The sequence below is a fragment of the Protopterus annectens genome, chromosome 7.part1 (assembly GCF_019279795.1).
Source record: "Protopterus annectens isolate FY-2018-M chromosome 7.part1, PAN1.0, whole genome shotgun sequence".
Lineage (NCBI taxonomy): Eukaryota > Metazoa > Chordata > Ceratodontiformes > Protopteridae > Protopterus > Protopterus annectens.
Genome location: NC_056740.1, coordinates 311294499 through 311314748, shown reverse-complemented (window position 1 = coordinate 311314748; position 20250 = coordinate 311294499). Strand labels below are relative to the sequence as shown.

General features: G+C 41.3%; 1 protein-coding gene across 1 annotated transcript in view; it reads right to left on the bottom strand.

Moving 5' to 3' along the window:
* LOC122807744 (sodium- and chloride-dependent creatine transporter 1-like) overlaps positions 1–20250 on the bottom strand; it is a 992499-nt gene that overhangs the window by 806734 nt on the left and 165515 nt on the right. The window contains exon 2 of the mRNA XM_044078732.1: positions 16378–16623. Within this exon, the coding sequence (XP_043934667.1) occupies positions 16378–16623 (246 nt within the window). The remainder of the gene's footprint in view (positions 1–16377; positions 16624–20250) is intronic.

Sequence of the window (20250 nt, the reverse complement as noted above, 5' to 3'; positions counted from 1 at the left end):
AAGAGGAAGGCCTAAGATAAGGTTTATGGATGTGGTGAGAGAGGACATGCAGGTGGTTGGTGTGACAGAGCAAGATGCAGAGGACAGGGAGAAATGGAAACAGATGATCTGCTGTGGCGAACCCTAACGGGAACAGCCGAAAGAAGATGATGACTGCCAGAGCCAGCTTGTTCTGCAATCCCTTCATTTATGTTAATGGTACTTCCGTATTATCGCAACCAGATTTTTGCGGTTGTGAAAATACCATACTTCAACTGAAACGAAGCCATGCAACACTGTAAAGTGTTATTGAAAGTCCTTACGGCTCACGAACAAGTGTGGGTTACCTTCAGGAAGAGCAGAAACTTTAGAAATCCTCTTCCTGATTTGCGTGCTGTACAGATGCATGCTTTAATTGTCAGGGCTGGCATAGTACATGGTGAATTCTGCAGGACTGTAAAACAGGTGTAACAGCAAGTTTAACAAAGTGCCCCTATACTGTGCCAGTTACACTTAACAAATGCGATTTATTACTAAATAAACGCAGACCACAAGGTATGCCAGACTTCACAAAAGGTAACAGTTCTGACACATCAATGACTACTGCTGTCAGTAAGTAACAGCATGCGTTTCTTTTCAGACTTAATCTCCTTCACAAACAGCATCCCGCATGTTGAATTAGGTCCCTGCCATCTGACTTGTGGTCAGTCTTGCTTGAGGTGGACAGTAAAGGTGAAAGGAAAAAAAAAAACAGGAAGAATGATAGCAGCTTTGGAAGTTGCTTGCGATGACAGGTAATGGCAGCAGTGCTACAGCGGAAATGTTTAAATTGTGTAACTGCTGAAAGAAACTTCCTGTGAATGTGTACAGCTTACTCAGCTCCTGATACTTAAGCAATGTAATGCAACCATAGAAAACACTTAGAATATCATTGCTGAGTCTTAAATAGCCTTGTTTCACTTGTAAAATCTGGTTGCGATAATACGAAAATCTGGTTGCGATAATACGCAAGTACTATGTTAATATATATTTACTTTAAATTACAGGATTAGTGGCGTTCATCTGCTAGCCGCACTCTGAAAACAATGGAATGCAAGCAGCTCCTTATTTCTCAACTGTCCAGATTTTTGCCTCATATTTTTGGTCTTTTATTCATACAATATAAATAATGACATACATTTGAGATTCAAACTTCAAATCCTTCAGAAAATGCATGCCACCTCACGACCTGTTATTTTAGCAACTTTCTAAGTTTACAGGAGCAATATTTAAAATCTGTCCCTATTTTTGGCATTTGCTCCCCTTCCATTATTTTAGGCTTTGTCCAAATTTCTTGTGCTAAGAGTTTGAGAGGTATGAGCAGCTCGTATTTTCCAAGTGCCCCTAAAAAGAATTCACCAACCCCAGATGCATCAGTTACACCTTCTAACAACTCAAGGCTGTCAGAGGGAGCAACTTTGTCAGGTGACTCTTATCGAACCTAGTTGAGTTAGGTGAAAGCTGGGAGTTGCTACATTAAAGCATGGTAAGAATTACAAAACTAAAGTAAATTTTTGTGGCTAGGCACACCATGAAGAATGACTGAGTAAAAGACAAGGTTAGCACTGCAGAGATTTACTGCACGTTTTGGCACTGAGCTTGAGGCGATGACTCTGACACCAGGCATCTATCTCAGTGAGGCCCTTCTGTAGGATGTCCACATCATTTAGGGACTCGACTATGCCTCCTAGTTTGCAGTCATCTGTGAACTTCGCTAGCCAAAGGCCTTCTGTGTTAGCCTGTACTTCAGAGAAGTATATACCAAACAGTTGAGGTCCCAGGACTGAACCCTGTGGTTCTCCACTTGTCACTGGTTGGAAGTCAGATTTGGAGTCTGCAACTTTTACAGTGTGGGTTCTGTCAGTGAGCCACTTGGCAACCCATCTTGTGATGTAGGGATCTATACCTAGTTTAGCTATAATTCCAGAATGGGGGATGGTGTCAAAAGCCTTGGTGAGGTCAAGATAGGCTGTGTGAACCACCTTACCCTCGTCTACGGCTTTGGTGACTGCCTCAAAGAACTCAATCTGGTTCAGGAGGCATGATCTGCCTTTCACAAACCCAAACTGGGTAGGGTCCAGAGTTTGGAAATTACCAATGTCTTTGTTTATGAGTTCCATGGGGGAGGAGGGTTGGCATAATGATTAAGGTGTTTACCTTACAAACACAAGGTGCAGGGTTTGATTCTCACATGGGGTAATTGGCTAGGTTTAAAATAGCTCACAAGGGTAGTTAGCCTAGTACTAATCTATGAACCTATACGTTCCATGGCCTTACAGACCATTCTCATCAGGCTAATAGGGCGATAGTTCCCAGGATCAGTGGTGGCTCCCCCTTTGTGGAGTGGGATAACTGTTGCTGTGCGCCACTCAGTGGGCACAAAGCCTGACATGAGGCTATGATTGAACATGGTGCTTAGGTGGGGAGCCAGTTCATTCTGAAGTTTGTGTAAAACGCAGCCTGGGATGTTGTCCAGTCCCATGGATGCTGTGTTTTTGTCTTTAAACAGTGCAGCTTTTACCTGCATAGTTGTGATTACAGGGACTCTGCTTTCTTCCTGTGTAGATATGGAGCCTTTAGGGGGTGAGAAAGGGGTAAAGTTAGCACTGAACCTATCTGCCAGGATGTTGGCAATATCAGTTGGTTCTGTAATTTTCATGCAGTTGTGCTGTAACTCAGAGCATATCTGGGTGTTGCCATTGAGATTCTTGACATAGCTATAGAATGCTTTGTGGTTGTCCCTAGAATCAGTGGCAATTTTGTTTTCATAGCTAGCTTTGGAGGATCTTATAAGGGATCTCAGTTTCTTACTGAGGCTGACCAGGGAGCTCCTCCACTCATGGGATTTTACTCTCTTTTGCAACAGTTTATTCCTTCTGTTGTAGAGTTTGTCTATGGCAGGGGACCACCAGACTGGCTTCCTTTTTTTTGGAGGATAGCATCTTGGTTCTATTTGGGATAGCACAATCTATGCAGTCGTGTAAGTGCTTATAGAGTGTATTTGTGTAGGATTCAGCAGTCGTAACTCTATTGTCCATCTGCATGGGTATCATGAAGTTCGCCACTTCTGTTTTAATTAAGCATGAAGTTGGCTTTGGAGAAATTTTTTACCATGATTTCCTTAATGGGGAGTGGGGGGCGGGATGTGGCTATCTAGGGTGATTAGCTTATGGTCGGATCTGACAAATGAGGAGTTGACTTCAGGTGTGGAACACCGGTCACTCATGTTGGTAATGACTAGGTCTAGGATATTGTTGCCCCTCGTGGGGGTGTGGATAAGTTGATCCAGTGCATTGGAATTTATGAATTCCAGAAAGCGTTGATTGAAGGGGTTGGTACATGAGTAGTTTTCCCAGTTAATGGTGGGGTAGTTGAAATCGCCCATTATTAGGGTGTTTGGTTGAACCATAATATTTTCCAGTATATCAAGAAAAGAGGAGTGGGAATCCTGGGGCATGGTGGGGGACCTGTAGCAAGCTACAATTTGGATTGCAGTTTTGCCCAAAGTTAGTTGCACTTGGATAACCTTGGATGCATTATGCTGAGCAACTAGCCTGGAGGTGTGGATATCCTTAATGAATATGGACACACCTCCTCCTTTGGTGTTCCGGTCCAGGTTAGTTGGCCGAAAAGTGTGGTATGAGTTATACCTGGTAAGGCAGTGGTGCTCTCTGAAGCCTTGAACCAGGTCTCAGTCACTGCACAGATATCAGTGTTCTCCATTTTAAGGAGTGCCTCGAGGGAGTGCATTTTGAGATTAAGACTTCAGGCATTGAGTAGCATTACTCCCAGTTTTTGCTTGCCTGTTCCTGTTACATTGGAGAATTTGTCATTTTAAACCTTGCCTAGAAAAGGCACTACAGTGGCGGCAAGAGCCTTAGCCAGAATCTAGAATCCCAGGGGTGACAGGTGCAGGCCATCTCTGGCAAAGCATCGTGGTCTGTCAACCATATTGTCCCAGGCAGACAGATACTGGATCCCCTTAGAATGACACCAGAAGCTTAGCCAATTGTTGAAGTCAATCATTTTGTCCTTGTAATGCGGTATCATTCTGGGTGATGGCAGGATGCTACCCAGAGCTAGGGTCATACCTGCCTGGGCTACAAGATCGGAGAGCTCTTCCATGTCTCTTTTCATGTAGTTCAGGGAGGTACATCTCAGGTCATTCTCACCAACATGTACAATGACAGAGTCATATTTGCACTTGTGGATTGACCTGAGTGCGTGGGTTATGTGGTGGATCCTGGCACCCGACAGGCAGCTGACAGTAACATTCTCCTTGTTTAGCCTGGTGAGTGGGACATCAGTGTGCCTGACTATACAGTCACCTATGACTAGTGTGTTGGGTATGTTGTTTTGCCTTATGAGCTGTGGTTGAGTGGCACACTGAGTCTGTGGGCTATGTGTCATTTGTGTTGTGTTGGGGGGGGGTGGAGGTTGCTTGAGTTTCTGCTTTGGAGGTCTCTGTTGCTTGAGCAGATTATTATTGAGAGCCTCCATAAATGTTTTTGTGTTTCTATGTGTGGATTTTGTTGGTGTAGGTTTAGTGGGACTATGTGATGAGTGTGGTGTGGTGCAAGTGTTTACCTTCTTCTCAACTGTCAAGTTCAGTCTTGGTTGGAGAGAGCTTTACCTCCAGTTTGGCTAGATAAGTGCATCTCTCACAGGTTGTAGTGTTGGGTGGGAGGAAGAGATGGTTGTCTGTGTACATGAGGCAATTGCTACATTGTCCCAAGATGCCCAGATTCATCAGATATACAGGAGAGAACACTGGGAGCTGACCCTTGGACATGCCTGAATAAAAAACTATTTTCCTCTAGACAAGATCGGCCCTTCATGAACCCAAACTGTGTGGGGCCAGTGTTTGAAGGTTGCCATTGTCTGTTGGCCTTGCAGATCAGGCTCGTCAGACTAATGGGGCAGTAGTTCCCGGAATCCAAGGTAGATCTCCCCCTTGTGGAGTGGGATAACTGTAGCTGTGTGCTACTCAGTGGGCACAAAGCCTGAGGTAAGGCTATGATTAAACATGACACTTAGGTGAGGTGTCAGTTCATTTTTAGTTCAGTAGTAGTTACAGATATTCCTTCTAGTTCAGTAGTAGTTACAGATATTCCTTGTACTTTCAAGTCTTGCAGGTTTTGTACACATTCAATGACAGCTACACACCTCTCAACTTCTTAGCCCAGGAAATCTGGACAAAGCATAAAATAATGGGGGGACAAAGGCCCATAAATATGGACAGATTTTAAATATTGCTCTTATAAACTTAGAAAGTTGCTAAAAATAACAGGATTTGTGTTGGCATGCATTTTCTGAAGGCTTTGAAGTGTGAACCTCAAATGTATGTCATTATTTAATGATATCAGTCCTCAGTGATTTCGGATCATAGGAGGTTACTGGCACTGAGGTCCTTATAAGCCTAGCCAAGAGTTTAGCCCATGTTTAGACAAGTCAGCACCGAAAGTTAACCAGGTTGCACTTAAAAAGGGATAATGAGGTACTCTGCTTGACATGGAGAGGAAGTCTATTCCACAGAAGGGGGAGTCTCTGGGACACAAATCTGTCCTGCCAACAAATCCTATTGATATCACAGACCAGGTTGAGGTCACACGGATGGGTTGCTCAAGAAGAGCTTGACTTGTGGATATGCAGCAGTCCCATCAAGGCGGGGTCTGAGATTGCTTTGTATGCTAGACAGAGGTCACCTCTGAGGAGTCTGTATGAAACTGAGTAGAGGGACGGGGCTTTTAGCCTATCTGTGTAGTTTAGATGTTTGAGGCCCCTAGATTCTCCTGGTGAGGAACCTCTGTGGTCTCTCCAGCTGCTGCATGTGCTTTGCAAGGTACATGCTGAAGGGGGTGTTGTACTCATCGGCCTTATAAGGGAAGAATACAGGGATGTTATGAGCTCTGTCCCTGGATGAGATACCCTTACTTATGGGCCATGTAGAAAACTTTCCGTACAATAGAAGCAGCATGATGGTCAAAAGTCAGGTTGCTATCAACCTGGGTACCCAAATCCCTCACTACTGATTGTGTACTTAGGACGTTGTTATTAATGTGATAATATGTGGGGACGTCACTCTCCCCAAAGGGGATGATGATGCATTTTTTGGCATTCAGCTTGAGGTCATGTTTCTGGCACAAGTCATTTGTTTGTGTGAGGCCCTCTTGGAAGATGTCCACATCACCTGGGAAATTGATAACTGCTCCCAGCTTGCATTCTTCTGCAAACTTGGTTAGCCATAGCCAACTGGTTTTGGCCTGCACCTCAGAGAGGTATATCCCGAATAAAAGAGGCCTCAAAACTGATCCCTGGGGTATGCTGCTCATTGCGGGTCTACTGCTTGAGGCGGCTTCCCCTATTTTGATTAGGTGGGTTCTATCAGTGAGACAGTTTGCTACCCATCTGGTAACATATGGATTGATGCCTAGTTGAGAGAGTTTATCTATTATGCCCGAGTGGGGAATAGTGTCAAAGGCTTTGGCCAGGTCAAGGTAGGCAGTGTGCACCATCTTCCCCTCATCCATGGCTTTGGTGACTATCTCAGAGAAGTGAAACAGATTTAACAGACATGACCTCCCCTTGACAAAGCCAAACTGTGTGGGGTCAAAAGTTTGGAGGTTGCCAATGTCTCTTTTAATGAGGTCCATGATAATCCATTCCATGGCCTTGCAGATCAGGCTAGTTAGGCTGACGGGTCTATAATTTCCTGGATCGGTGGACACTCCACCTTTGTGTAAAGGGATGACAGTGGCTGTCCTCCACTCGGCTGGGACAAAGCCGGTACTCAGGCTTTGGTTGAATAGGGTGCCTAATATTCCTGCAAGTTCATGCCTGAGTTCATGTAGGATGCAGCCTGGGATTTTATTGGGTCCCATGGAGGCTGTATTTTTTGCCTTTGAGAGGGCAGTGATGACCTGTTCCCTAGAGATAAGGGGTGGGGGGCAGGTACTGGGGATGTCCTGATTTACTGATGGGGGACACAGGGGAGAAGTTTTTGCTGAATCTGTCAGCCTGTAGATTGGCTATATCTACAATATTTGTGTATGTGGTGTCCTTGACCACCAGTTCTGAACAGCTCTGAGTGCTTCCTTTGAGATCGCGGACATCTGTGAAGAAGGCCTTGTGACTGTCTCCAGTAGATGTGGCCAATTTGGACTCGAAGTTGGCTTTAGATGATTTCACTAGTGCTCTTATTTGCTTGTTGGGGCTAAGGAGAGACTACTTCCAATTGGGCACCTGCTCCTTCTTGGTCCTAGACAGCAATTTTTTCCTTTTGTTATATAGTTTATTTACTGCAGATGTCCACCAGACAGGTTTACTCTTCCTTGCAGAGGATAATTTTGTCCCATCAGTTATTCCTGATTCCATGCATCTATATACATGCTTGTATAGTACTTTGGTGTAGATTTGGACATTGGTGCCAGTTTCTAAAGTGGGGGACAGGGCAGTGAAGCTATTTATACCATCCCTCAGGAAGATGTCATCAGCTTTGGTGAAGCTTTTTTGTTTGACCCTAGCTAGAGGGGGGTCAGGGAAGATGGTGACTTCAAAAGTGATCACTTTATGGTTGGATCTTACCAGGAAGGATGATACTGTAGGGGTGCTGCAGTGGTTACTCATGTTGGCTAATAACAAGACGAAGATATTATCACCTCTTGTGGGGGTATCGACTAGCTGTTCCAAGGCATTTGTATTGATAAAATTGCGGAATCTCTGGGCATTTGCATTCTGGCATGAGTAGTTTTTACAATCTATGGTTGGGTAATTAAAGTCACCCAGGATCAGGGTGAAGAGTTTAATCTTGATAAAGTTGAGAGGTCCAGATAGGTGGAGGGGGCATCTTGTGTCAAAGTTGGGGTCCTGTAGCTAGCTATAATTTGAATAGGGGTCTTCTCAATGGTTAACTGCACCTGGAGTGTTTCCTGTGCATCGTACTGTTTGACCAGCCTGGAAGTGTGTGCATCTTTAATATATATTGAAACTCCACCTCCTTTGGCTTTGCTGCCCTGAGTTTAGCATCTGAATGTATGATAGGATGAGTAACCAGGTAAAGCTGGGGTGCTCTCCGCAGCTTTGAACCAGGTTTCTTTGACTCCACAAATGTCAGCATCTTCCAGGGTTAAGAATGCTTGCAAGAAGTGCAGTTTCATGTTTAGACTCCTAGCGTTTAGCAGCATGACCTTTAATTTGCATTTTGTTTACATTTTTATGTTTTCGTATCAACCTCATGATGTTTCCTAAAAAAAAGCACTATGGGGGAAGCCTTAAGCCCAAATGAGACAGATGCAGGCCATCTCTAGCAAAGCATTGTGGTCTATTGATCATATCTTCCCAGGCTGTCAGGTACTGAATCCCACTGGAATGACACCAGAAACTAAGACAATTGTTAAAGTCAGTCATTTTCTGTTTGTATTGAAGCATCATTCTGGGTGATGGTAGAATGCTGCTTAATGCTTCGGACATACTCGCCTGGGGCACATATTCTGTGAGTTCAATAATTTCTCTCTTCATATAGTCGCGGGAGGCATGTCTCAAGTCATTCACGCCAACATGGACATTGACAGAGTCATAAAAGTACATGTTGTTGAGAGACTAGAGTGCATGTATGATATGGTGGATTCTGGCACCTGACAAACAACTAACTGTGACTTTCTCCTTACCCAGCCTAGTGAGAAGCACATCTGTGTGTCTCATAATGGAGTCTCCTATGACTAATATGTTGAGTTTATGGTGAGGCCTTAGCGGTAGTGAGACACTGGTGTGTGGACTATGCATGGTATGTGGTGTGGAGGGTTGTGGAGTTCTCATGTATTTTTGCCTCTGAGGTCTTCATTGTTTGGGTTTGTTTTTGTTGAGAACCTCCACATATGTGGATGTGTATTGTGTGGTTGTGGGTGGTGTTTGAGGTGCAGTGATTGTGTTGACAGCCTTCTCAGTGCCAGATATACTGGCTTGTGAGGGAGAGAGCATAGAGTCTAGCTTCTTTATGTAATTGCATCTCTCACAAATTGTGTTCCTAGGTGGTAGTAGTAGATGGTTGTCCATGTACATGAGGAATTTGCTTCCAGGATCTCATTAGGCTTTCACTTCAACTTCTTTCAAACTTACCACTGATCTTACACATTTGCTTCTATTCTCCTCAATCAGCTATTCTGCAATTATTTATTGTTCCATTTCTTACTGCCTTCCTTCTGTATAGTCTGATACTATATTATCATCAAATTACTAGCCTTGATACTACACAACGTCTGTCTCTACTGAATATTCGCCTCCAACTTAATCATTTCTGTTAAGTGTCCTCACTCCTCTCCCTGCTTAATCAGTGCCTTTCCTTGTTTTTCATCAGTCTTCCCCTGCTTAGCACTTGTCATTTCATTCTTATCTATTACAGTCTGCAAACCGTTCAATGCTTTTACCGGTTATCCTACAGATATGCACGTTATCACTATTTTTATTGCATGTGTCTTTTTTTCCTACTCATCGATGTGCCATTCTGAAGATATTATATCTGGTATAGAAGATACTAACAAATGGTAGCATATTGTTCCTTCATCTACTTCCTTCATCATCCTCATCTCATAACTCCATTTCTGCTCCATGCAGCTGTTCCAGCCAAGGCTCTTCTAGCCCAATTTTTAAACTTGTGGCTACAGACAAGTCTCCAGCATTAAAACAGCACAGAAATTGCATTTATTCATAAAGTGTTGATCTGCATTAAGCAAAAACCAGGAAAGTACTACTAAATGTGTATTTTTGTTTTAATTCTCTTATAAAACATGTAGAACTCCTTGCAAGCAGTTGCCAGTAACTAAATTAAACTGGTACAAAGTCCGACTATTTTCATTAACAACAAAAAAAAAATGTTGCTATATTTAACCATCTCTCATCACTTTATTTTAATTTATTAAGTTTGTTAATCCGGGTAGTGCACTGATATTGAAAAAAAAAAAAAAACAGCATCATGAAAATATACAGAATGACATTAACAGTGGTTTGTAATATATTTACACAGTTCTAGTATGTTTACATACATGTACTAAAGGTAAGTACAGAACTTCTGTAGGAACAGGCTGACAAAGTACAGAATAAAATAACCATAATTTTGTTGCATTTAAGCACAGAAAGAATCAAGCTCTACACACAAATCCTGCATGAACAGACTGACATACTAAAGGGTGACATAAGTGAAACACCACTGTTAAGGAAAGTTAGAAAGAAAAGGATAGCATAACTTTTTACTTAACACATACAACAGTGACGTTTGTGGTCATGTACTATAGAAGTGCAAGCAGGATTAAAGAAATTAGTTACTTATGCACATGGATAACAGTCTAAGTAATGACAGTATTACCTAAAACCAAGAGCAGTAGACTCTTCTTTGAATGTATTCCCAAAATATATATCCAGATTACATATTTACATGAGGAGCATTTTCACAATTTCATAAGTACAAGGCTAGCTAGCTGCCTTTGTGGGCCATTTTAAACCTAGCCAGTTTACTTTTTTGTGGTTGAAATAACCCATCCCACTTGGATAAAGATTGGTCTTATCCATCCCATGGTCAATTATCGCATATTACCCCAAATTAGAATAACTGGGATTACACCATAGATAACTTGAGCAGACCCATGCATGGGATAAAGTGTTTAGGAGCTGCCTCTGTCCATTAGTAGTACAGGGGCAGTCTTGGGGTACATTTTCTGTTTTCCACCCATAGATCTAAGTTGCATTTGAATATAGACTGGGATGAACTTTGTTTTATGTGGACGGGGAGTCTGTTCAACAACAGTCTTATCCTCTGTGAGATATACATGTCCCTCCAACCCATTCTGTTGATGTTGCAGAAGAGGTTTATATCCCTAGACAGGAGTATTCATGATGTATTTTCACTTACTGATGTGCAGAAAAGCCATCAATAATGGGTCAGAGGATACCTTTATGCCAGACACAGGTCACCTCTTAGCAGTCTGTAGGATACGGAGTATGCCTTGTATCCTTTTAGTAAGGTATGTTGTCATTCCAGTTGTTGCCTGTATCTGGACAGATACATGCCAAAGGGGACATTATATTCAATGACTGGCCTAATGAGAAAAGGGGGACAATAACATCTCTAGATCTAGACACAATCCCTTTGTTTATAAGCTTTGCAATATAGAAGGACCTTCTTATAATAGACACATTGGTCAAAAGTTAGGTCACTTCCACTTAAGTTCCCAAATCTCGACAACTGGGTTCATTCTTAGGGGCATGTTGTCAATGTGGTAGTTCCCTGAGATAACTGACTTCCCAAAGGATGCAATAATGCATTTTTGGCATTTAGTTTCACTCCATGATATTGGTCCCAGTAGTTTTTGTGAGGCAAACCTTCTTGTAGGATGGCTAAGTCATTTGGGGATTCAATTAATGCTCTTTGGTATTGGCTTGTACTTCAGAAAAGTAGATGCCAAACAGGAGAGGTCCCAGCAGAGAACGCTGGGGGATTCCACTGGTGACTGATCTCTTTGTGGAAGTAACTTTCCGTATTTTGATTATCTGTGTCCTATCTGTGAGTCTTGGCAACCCAGTGGGTGACATAGGGCTTATTCTCAGTTTATTTAGCTTTTCTGCTATACCTGATTGAGGAATAGTGTCAAAAGCTTTGTCCAGGTTGAGGTACGTGGTGTGTACCATTCTGCCTTCATCCATCGCTTTGGTAACCTTTTCAAAATATTTCACCAGACTGAGTAAGCATAACCTGCCCTTTATGGTTCCAAATTGAGATAGGTCAAAAGGTCAAGAAGAAGAGTGTCCCATGATCTGGGGTCTAAAACAGAAAATGTTCCATCAGTTATAGTTAAGTTGTTTGCAGACCATGGGAATACTGTTTACACATGCTATTTATTGCCAGTCTGTGGAGTATTATATTCAGGAGGAGACCTGCTTGCTCTTTTACTGTTAGACAGCATGTTTAAGAGTGATACAGAGGTATTCTGTTTGAAGTGAAGCAAAGCCATGTGCCAAGCATTAGAAGCACCTAGCCCCAGAGACTGCTGTCCCAACAATGTATTCAGTGATGCACCATTCTAAACTTGCTAAAGTATGTAGGACAAGAGCTATACTGTGTAAGTGAAACTACAAATGGTCAAAATAGCATTTCTATATCTTTCAGCCATGACCATGAAGGATCAAAGATGTAGAATTGTTCTTGCTTTTCAGTAGGCAACAGATTTTCTAAAATAATTTAGAACCTACCTCAGTTTTACAGTTACAGAACAGTTAACTATTGTATCAACTATGAATCTTCTGTCCTTGCTAAGGAACTCATCCATTTATGTCTGGAATTCATTTTTGAATGGAAAATTTTCATCGCCAAAGGGCCCTTCTCAAGACATGTTGAATTCACATCTTGGTTTATCTGACGTATTGCTGAAATGTGTTGGCAGGCCTCATTGTTTTGGAAGCAGTCCTTCTTAACCTCATCAATAATAATTTATGGTCACTGGAATGGTCAAAACACAACATCAGAACCCAGCCCTGTGGCGGGAATAGGTGGAGGATGAAGACACCGAGTGGAAGACATAGTTTCATCCATCCTGGAGGGAGGGAGGCACCTTGGCTTGCAGTACTGGCAACTGCCATAGCATGAAGGGACTTGTAAGCCGTGCATTGCAAACAATGTCCTACTTGATCAGCAGGTTGTGCAAATACAGAGGCATGCATGTACCTTCTGAAACAGCAACAGAAGACCTTGCAGGCTGCTGTAGGAGTGGGTATAAGACAGTCCACAAGATCTGCAGACCAGCTTGCTCCCTAACAACTGAATCTTCCTTTCCACAATGGAAAAAATGAGCAGGAGAGCTTTAACCCCGATACTGGAGTGAATGGGCGAACTGGATACAGGAAAGGGAGTGATTGGATTGATTCTGCGGATGGGAAAAAAATACACCTGAGGAATGCTGCCTGTTCCAGAGCTTCACTAGGTACAAGACATAGGGTAATAATGATGACAAATATCATGGCTTGGTTTTTTAATGCAACCATCACGGTGGTCTTCGATATAGCTTTCCCCTGCTCAAAATCATTCACTTTTTGTATGTCATAACCAAATCTTGCATGGCAAAGTGCAGGAATTGAGAGTAAGCTAGAATGTGTAAAGCAGAGGCTTGCATGGATAGTTAGAAACCTGTTTTATTAAAACTTTGCATATCTTTTACCAATCAACAATCTCCTGGGTAGATGAGTTGGTTATAATTGTCAGGGTGACAGTTGCTTCAAGAATTTGATTTGTGTGGCTGTTCCTAAAGTGATTTTACTCAAAACATATGAGGAATTCCAAATGAGCACCCCAAGGGAAAGGTTGTACAACTAGGACTAATGCCAGTAACCTCCTGATATCATTAACATCCATCATCTTGTTGCAGACAGTGAATCCTGGCAGAAATGCATAATTATCTCTTAGATTCCAGTTCTAACATTGACTGGAGCATTGATACATTTTTGGCTTCTAAGACAAAATTTTGTAGACTGGTTTGTATCTCAATTGCCCTGTCACCCTTTATGAAGACACTGTTAACAATTCATGCAGTAGTTCCTTTATTAGGAATACGTTAACTACTAAATACAAGTACCTGCTTAGACATGAGCAGGAGTACTGTCTGGTTGAATGATTTGGTTAGAATCACATAATATGATACTACAAAGTGAGAAAATCAACTCCTGTACTACAGGATGAAGCTCAGTGGTACATGTGCTTAACTGCCTGTTCAGCATCTGCAAGGTCCTCTGTGTTTTACTGCCACATGTCACTTTCCACACTTCGTCCTGAAAAAGACAGTTTTTATTTTATTATTTATTTAATTTATTTATTTATTTATTTATCATTTGTTAACCAGGAAAGTCTGACTTGGAATGAAGCCAATTTTCAGCGGAGGCCTGGGGAGAAACGCTCCAGATGCATGTCTTTGTAATGTCGGAGGAAACCGGAGCACCCAGAGGAAACCCACACACATGCAGGGAGGACATGCAGACTCCACACAGAAAGCACCCCAGTCGAGAATTGAACTAGAGTACCTCTTGCTGTGAGGCAACAACACTACCACTGCACCGTCCAATCCAGTTACACCCCATATTTTTTGAAAGGAAACATTGCTGAACCAAACTGACCAAAAACACCCCTCCCAAGCCTTTCCTTTTTAGGAAACGTTACTGAGACAGTTGTAGCCTTGATGTCCTAGAAGTTCTTGACAAAACCATGGTCTAGATAAGACTTTGCAATCCATACTCATTAAAAAATGGCACACAGATTCGGCACCAGAATGAATGATGGAGACCTTCCCTTAGCCAAGTACAAGAGATCTGGATCCATCATTACTTTCCTTGATCTATTGTCAGCTCAATAGAAAATAAAAGTATCATAAACCTCATGTAACTGTGACTTACAGTGGTAAAATTTTGAATGCAAGAAAGTTGCCCTAGGTAGGATTGCAAAGCAATTGTAGAACAATTTGCAGGGTGATATCTCAGACCTAGATTAGCCCTGCACTGTTGTGCGTTTATCCTACAGTTATAGTACCTAGAGCTTGGCAAAATCTATATAAGGCTTCTGATGAGATCACAGGGAAATACAGGTTGCAATTCTTCTTCTCTGCTGACAAGATACACATTTTTACCTCCCTCCCTCTCATGAAAATTACAGTCGCAATTATTATTGTTTTTTTCGCTCTCAAACTTTGAATTGATGGGGTTAGTGGACAGTGATTAAAACTCTTTGAAATTGAAAGGTCTTATCCTACAACATGGCTTTTTTAATCCTTGTTCAGACACTGAGCATGGTCTTACTGGGTTACTTTGAAGGTGTTCTTGAAAGTAGAAGGATTTCTACCATGTCTTAGCCACCCAAGAAGGCTTCATTTAAGCACAGTGCTATGGAACTTAGACTATATTGACAATGATAGCATCATCCAGGCAGACATTTTGCCATGCAAAATCCTATGTAAACATAATTCTATGCACTCTTCCAAAGTTCCCCATTTTAAAAACCCACATATTTTGTAAGGGGAATAAGTAGAGCTTCCATTGAGCAAAAATGAGACTCCTGGTTAATATTCTTTCTTCAGCACTGGACATGTTTGGAAAATTCTGCTTTGGTGGACTTGGGATAATCAGATTTTGTATAATTTCAAAAAATACATTTTGTAGAAAAAAAACAGAATTTTAAGTAATATAACCCCATTCAAATGTTGGTATATAGTACTAGGATTTTAAATTTCTTAGTATTTATTGTTGATTTGTTTTAGAAGCTTCTTAAGAAATGCTGCTCTTCATTTGTTTATGATTCCAATTTATGACAATTACATTATTTTACATTTTTTTTTATTTATATAACTACAGTATGCATAGCTGTAATATGCTGGCAGTGGGGAAAGACAGGTTTAAGAATGAAACTAAAGCTGACTTAAATTTACTGACTCTATATCAATGAATGTAATTTGATCTACACATTTCAATTTGAAAAAAAAATGGCCTTAGCATTCTAGGGGATAATCTGCCCCCACAATCAAACTTCTATACTAACTTCAAGATCACATAGCCTTTGTGAAAAGAGAAAACAAGTTTCCCCTACACCCATCAAACAGATACGCTAACTTTGAGGTCACCCAGTCTTGGCAAAGATAATATTAAGTTTGGCAAATATTTTGAATCACACCGTTTTTCTAATGCTTTGCATCCCCGATGATGAATGTCCCCTTGCACAACTACCATCTTGAAATGCATAATTTCACAGATCAGTAGTATAACGAATGAATGTTAATAAAAAAGGAAAACTCTATAAATCATTAAACACCAACTGCACAGCAGAATTTAATGATTTATGGCAGCAGGTTACTGTTTTATATGCTTTTTCCTCAATTTTATTGAAAGCTACGTTTACCTAGCAACATTTCAGGCTACATATGACTGCTCTCTTACTATAGTCTGTAGAACAGGCAATTGTAGCTCAGACCATTGAAGTGAGTTTCTAAAATGTGAAGAAGTTTTATTCCTATTTTACTAAAAGAAATAACTTGGAGCAGCAACACCTACCATCTTAAAAAAAGATGGCAGAATTCTTACTTCTGGTGCATCAAATCATTATGAGAGTGAATACTATCCCCACAACTCCAACACTGTCAGTACTGAGGATGTAGGAGTATAATGCTGCCATAATATGACCACAGGTATAGTTTTATTTATTAAAGGATGCGGTCATCTCTTGAAAGGTCCCTGTTCCAAGTATCGAAAAACATGGTGATTTAATGTAATGATGTGCAAATATCAAAAATGTAAGTTTTTTTAACAATGATTTTTCTCAAGAACTAAACCAAAATAGCTTACCTCCTCCATTTTTATAACACAAGTATGGGAACCTCCAAACATTTCCTAGTCCTACTGCAAACCCCACACAGGACATAATGAAGTCCATTTGCCGGGTCCAGGTTTCACGTTCAGGTACTGGTATTGCAACACATCCTGTTGAAACCACTAAAGGGGTTGTCGAAACTTTGTCCTCTGGCACCATTTCCACTCCACAGACAGGATCCGTGCCTTCCATCTCTGGTGCATCCGAGCTCCCACTGTCAGCTAAGGAAGCAAATATAGTTTGTAATGAGAAATGCTAACCAATTAGCACATTAGTTTGTTTGCATGTATGGGGGAAGTGTTATGATTTCAACAATGAAAATCCAAGCACCTTAAATAACGTAATGACTTTAATTAGAAATCTGGATTTCAAGATAGCAGAATCAGTAGCAAAAATGTGCTTAGGGGTTAAGACCACTCTGATGTGTAAAGATAGTAAACAAAGTTATCATTAAAGAGGAACTCAGAACCAGCTTATGCAAGAAACGTACTTCACACTGGAATATTTATTCTTAAAGCGTAACCCTTTGAAACCAAATATACTATTGCACTCCCTTCACACTCTGAGCTGCAAGTATAATCTATATGTTTTTGGTACAGGCAAATATTTAGAACAGCAACACATATTTTGAAAAATTAAACTATATATGCATGATTACTGCACCACCACTTCCTGCATTTGAGTAGATAGTCCCTACAATATGCCGCTGTACTTCCTGTTCAGAATGACATCTTTACATCTCCCCGACATGATCATCTGCACCAGTACTATGTACCACTTTTCTCTTCTGGTCTTTATTTATTTATTTTACATTTGTTGACCGGGATAGTCTGACTGGATACATGTCCATTTTCAGCAGAGGCCTGGGGAGAAAAGCTCCAAGGTTGAACATACAGTAAAAATCATAAAATTATTACAAGTTACACACAGTTTACAAGCTCCAGTTAAGCAAGCAGGTAATATAATCGTACATTTTTAAAACAGTGTTGACAAATTGACTAGGCAATGTAACATGATTACACATTATAGAGGAGGATCTAGTTAGTTTTGAACAACGACATAGCCAGTGAGTTTTAAACTATAGCTTGAGGCTTTTTTTGAACTGAGTGAGAGAAGGTTCAAGAGTAAGATCAGCAGGAAGACAGTTCCAAGTTTTGCCAACAAGAGTTAGCAAACAGAGAGTCCCCAGCAGAGTTGTTGATTTTGGATGCTTGAACCAGTAGTTTATAAGAAGAGCGAAGTGACCTCACGTTGCTATAAGGGTTGATGATATTTTTAAGTGCAGGCATATTATCAGAGTAGTTGAGAACTTTTAGGGCAATTATAAACTGGTTGTACTGAAGTAGGCTAGGCCATTCTAGCCATCCCAGAAGATTTAGGTTGTGACAGTGGGGGGTCTTATAGGCCATGCTTGTTGCAAATCTAGCAATATGGTTATAACAGCTGGAAAGTTTGCTAAGAGCAGATTTGTTCAAATTAGTGAGTAGAGGGGAGGCATAGGAAAGAGTGGAGAGTAGATGGGAACGAGCAATAGCAGTCCTAACCAATGGAGTTAGGACAGGTTTGATCTTGTAGAGGGAGCCAAGGTTTGTTAATGGTTTTGATAGTTTGATTGACATGGATATCAAATTTGAGGATGTTGTCTATTGTGACGCCCAAGAGTTTGGTTTGTGCATCTGGGGAGATAATGGTACCATTACTAGTTGTCGCCTCACAGTAAGACGCTGTCCGGTTCAATTCTCAGCTAGAGCGTCTTCTGTGTGGAGACATGCATGACTGGGCGTACCTTCATTGAAGGTTGTGCGTCAGGCCTGGCAAGCCGGTACGTAAAATCAACTGCCAATCATTAGCGGACCGGAGTTCTGCTGTGGCGACCTCTAACCGGGAAAAGCCAAAAGACACAAACAAACTAGATTTTATGGTAAAGAGTAGTGAGGAAGACTTACAAGTCGGGGAGAAAAGAAGCAACTTGTTTTGTTAAGGTTTAATATCAGCTGATGGTTAGAGAGCCAGTTTTCAACTATATTGAAAGTATTCTGGGTTAATGTCATTAGATCTGTCAGGGAAGTGGCTGAACAAATCAAGATGGAGTCATCTGCATATTGGATACAGGTAGCATTTGGGATGACAGTGGGAAGGTCATTAATAAAGATAGTGAAAAGAAGGGGTCCTAATATGGAGCCCTGGGGGACTCCTAGGGTGACGGGTAGATGGGTTAATAGTTTGTCCTGCCATAGGACAGCTTGTTGTCTACCACACAGGTAAGATTGAAACCACTGAAGCACACAGCTATTTTAGTGAGAATGCCTTAAGGGTGTGCATTAGTATTTGGTGGTTGGCCATATTGAAGGCCTTGGAGAGATCTAAAAAGAGGGCTGAGGAAAGCTTGCTATTATTTTGGTTATGGTTTATGGTGTTAAGAGAAAGATAGGAGGGCTGACGTGGTACTGTGGTGTGGCATAAAACAGTGCTGAGAGTTATCTAACAGGTTATTCTGGGTAAGATAATGCATAAGTTGTTTATGGACACACTTGTCCATAATTTTAGGCAATGGTGACAGAATAGTTATGGTTTTAAAGTTTGACAGTTCGAAGGAGCTGCCTCCTTTATGGAGTGGTATTACATGATATATTTTCCAAATGGAGGAGATGGTGGCTTCAGATAAGTTTCTGTTGATTATGATGCAGATGGGATATGCTATGGCATCTGTTGCTTTTTGCAGACACTCTGGTGGGAGATCAGCTGCTAGAGTAGTTGGTTTTAATTTCTTAATCAGAGATCTGATAAGTGATGTAGAAACAGGCTGAAAGCTAAAGGAGAGTGGGGTATTAGCTAAAGGAGAGTGGGGTATTAGCTAAAGGAGAGTGGGATATTAGCTAAAGGAGAGTGGGGTATTGGCTGTGACAGAATTTGGGTTGGAGCAGCTGGGTGCCAGCTGGCTGGCTAGTGATTGGATAGTCTCTGTGAAGAAACTATTGAAGGCATTTGCAGTATCCTCTGGGGATTTATGGTTGGAAGCTGATGGGGTAGGAGTGGAGGACTGTCCTGAGCGAAGAAGTTTGTTTATTCCTGCCCAAAACCTTTGAGGTTTGTTGTGATGTTTTGTTATAGATGGTAGTATAAGGTTTTTGTTTGTCTAGTATGATAGATTTTTTTGTGTGATTCCTTAGCTGTCGTTATGTGAGTTGATCTAGTGGGTAATTTGTGGCACGCCATTTGTCCCATGCTTTATTTCTAGCTATGATTTTAGATTTGGTCTCTTTTGAGAGCCACTGGGCAGTCTTTGTTTTGGTTCTAATGGAGCAAGCAGGCACGTGAGAATTAAGAATAGTAAGGAATGTGGAATTAATGTATGCTACTGCATCATCCAGTGAAAGATGCTTTAGGATTGACCAATTGCAAGCTTTAAGTTAATTTTGAAAATTGGTGGAGTTGAAGTTATTTCTGATGGTTTTAAAGGTGGTCTGGTGGGGGGTTGTCCACCTTATGCTTGATAATGTGGTCACTTAGGTCATCTGGGAGGGTCCCTGACTTGTACATATAAGAGTGACTGTTGATAAATATCCAGTCTAGGATACTGTCTTTTTACTGGGTTTGCCTATCCTGGTGGGGGAGGATATGAGCTGCGTAAAACCATGTAGGTTGACATGGGTTGTAGGAGATTCTGAGGAACAGGTGTTCCAATCAATGTTAAAATCTCCAAGCACCATAGTTTCTTGGGGGTAGGCACTGGATAACCAGTGGAGGATGTCCTCTAGGGTGTTAGTATTATTTCCTGGGGGAATGTAAATGCAGACAATGTTTATGCATTTGTTATTATTAATCTGTTGTTTGGTAATAAACATTTC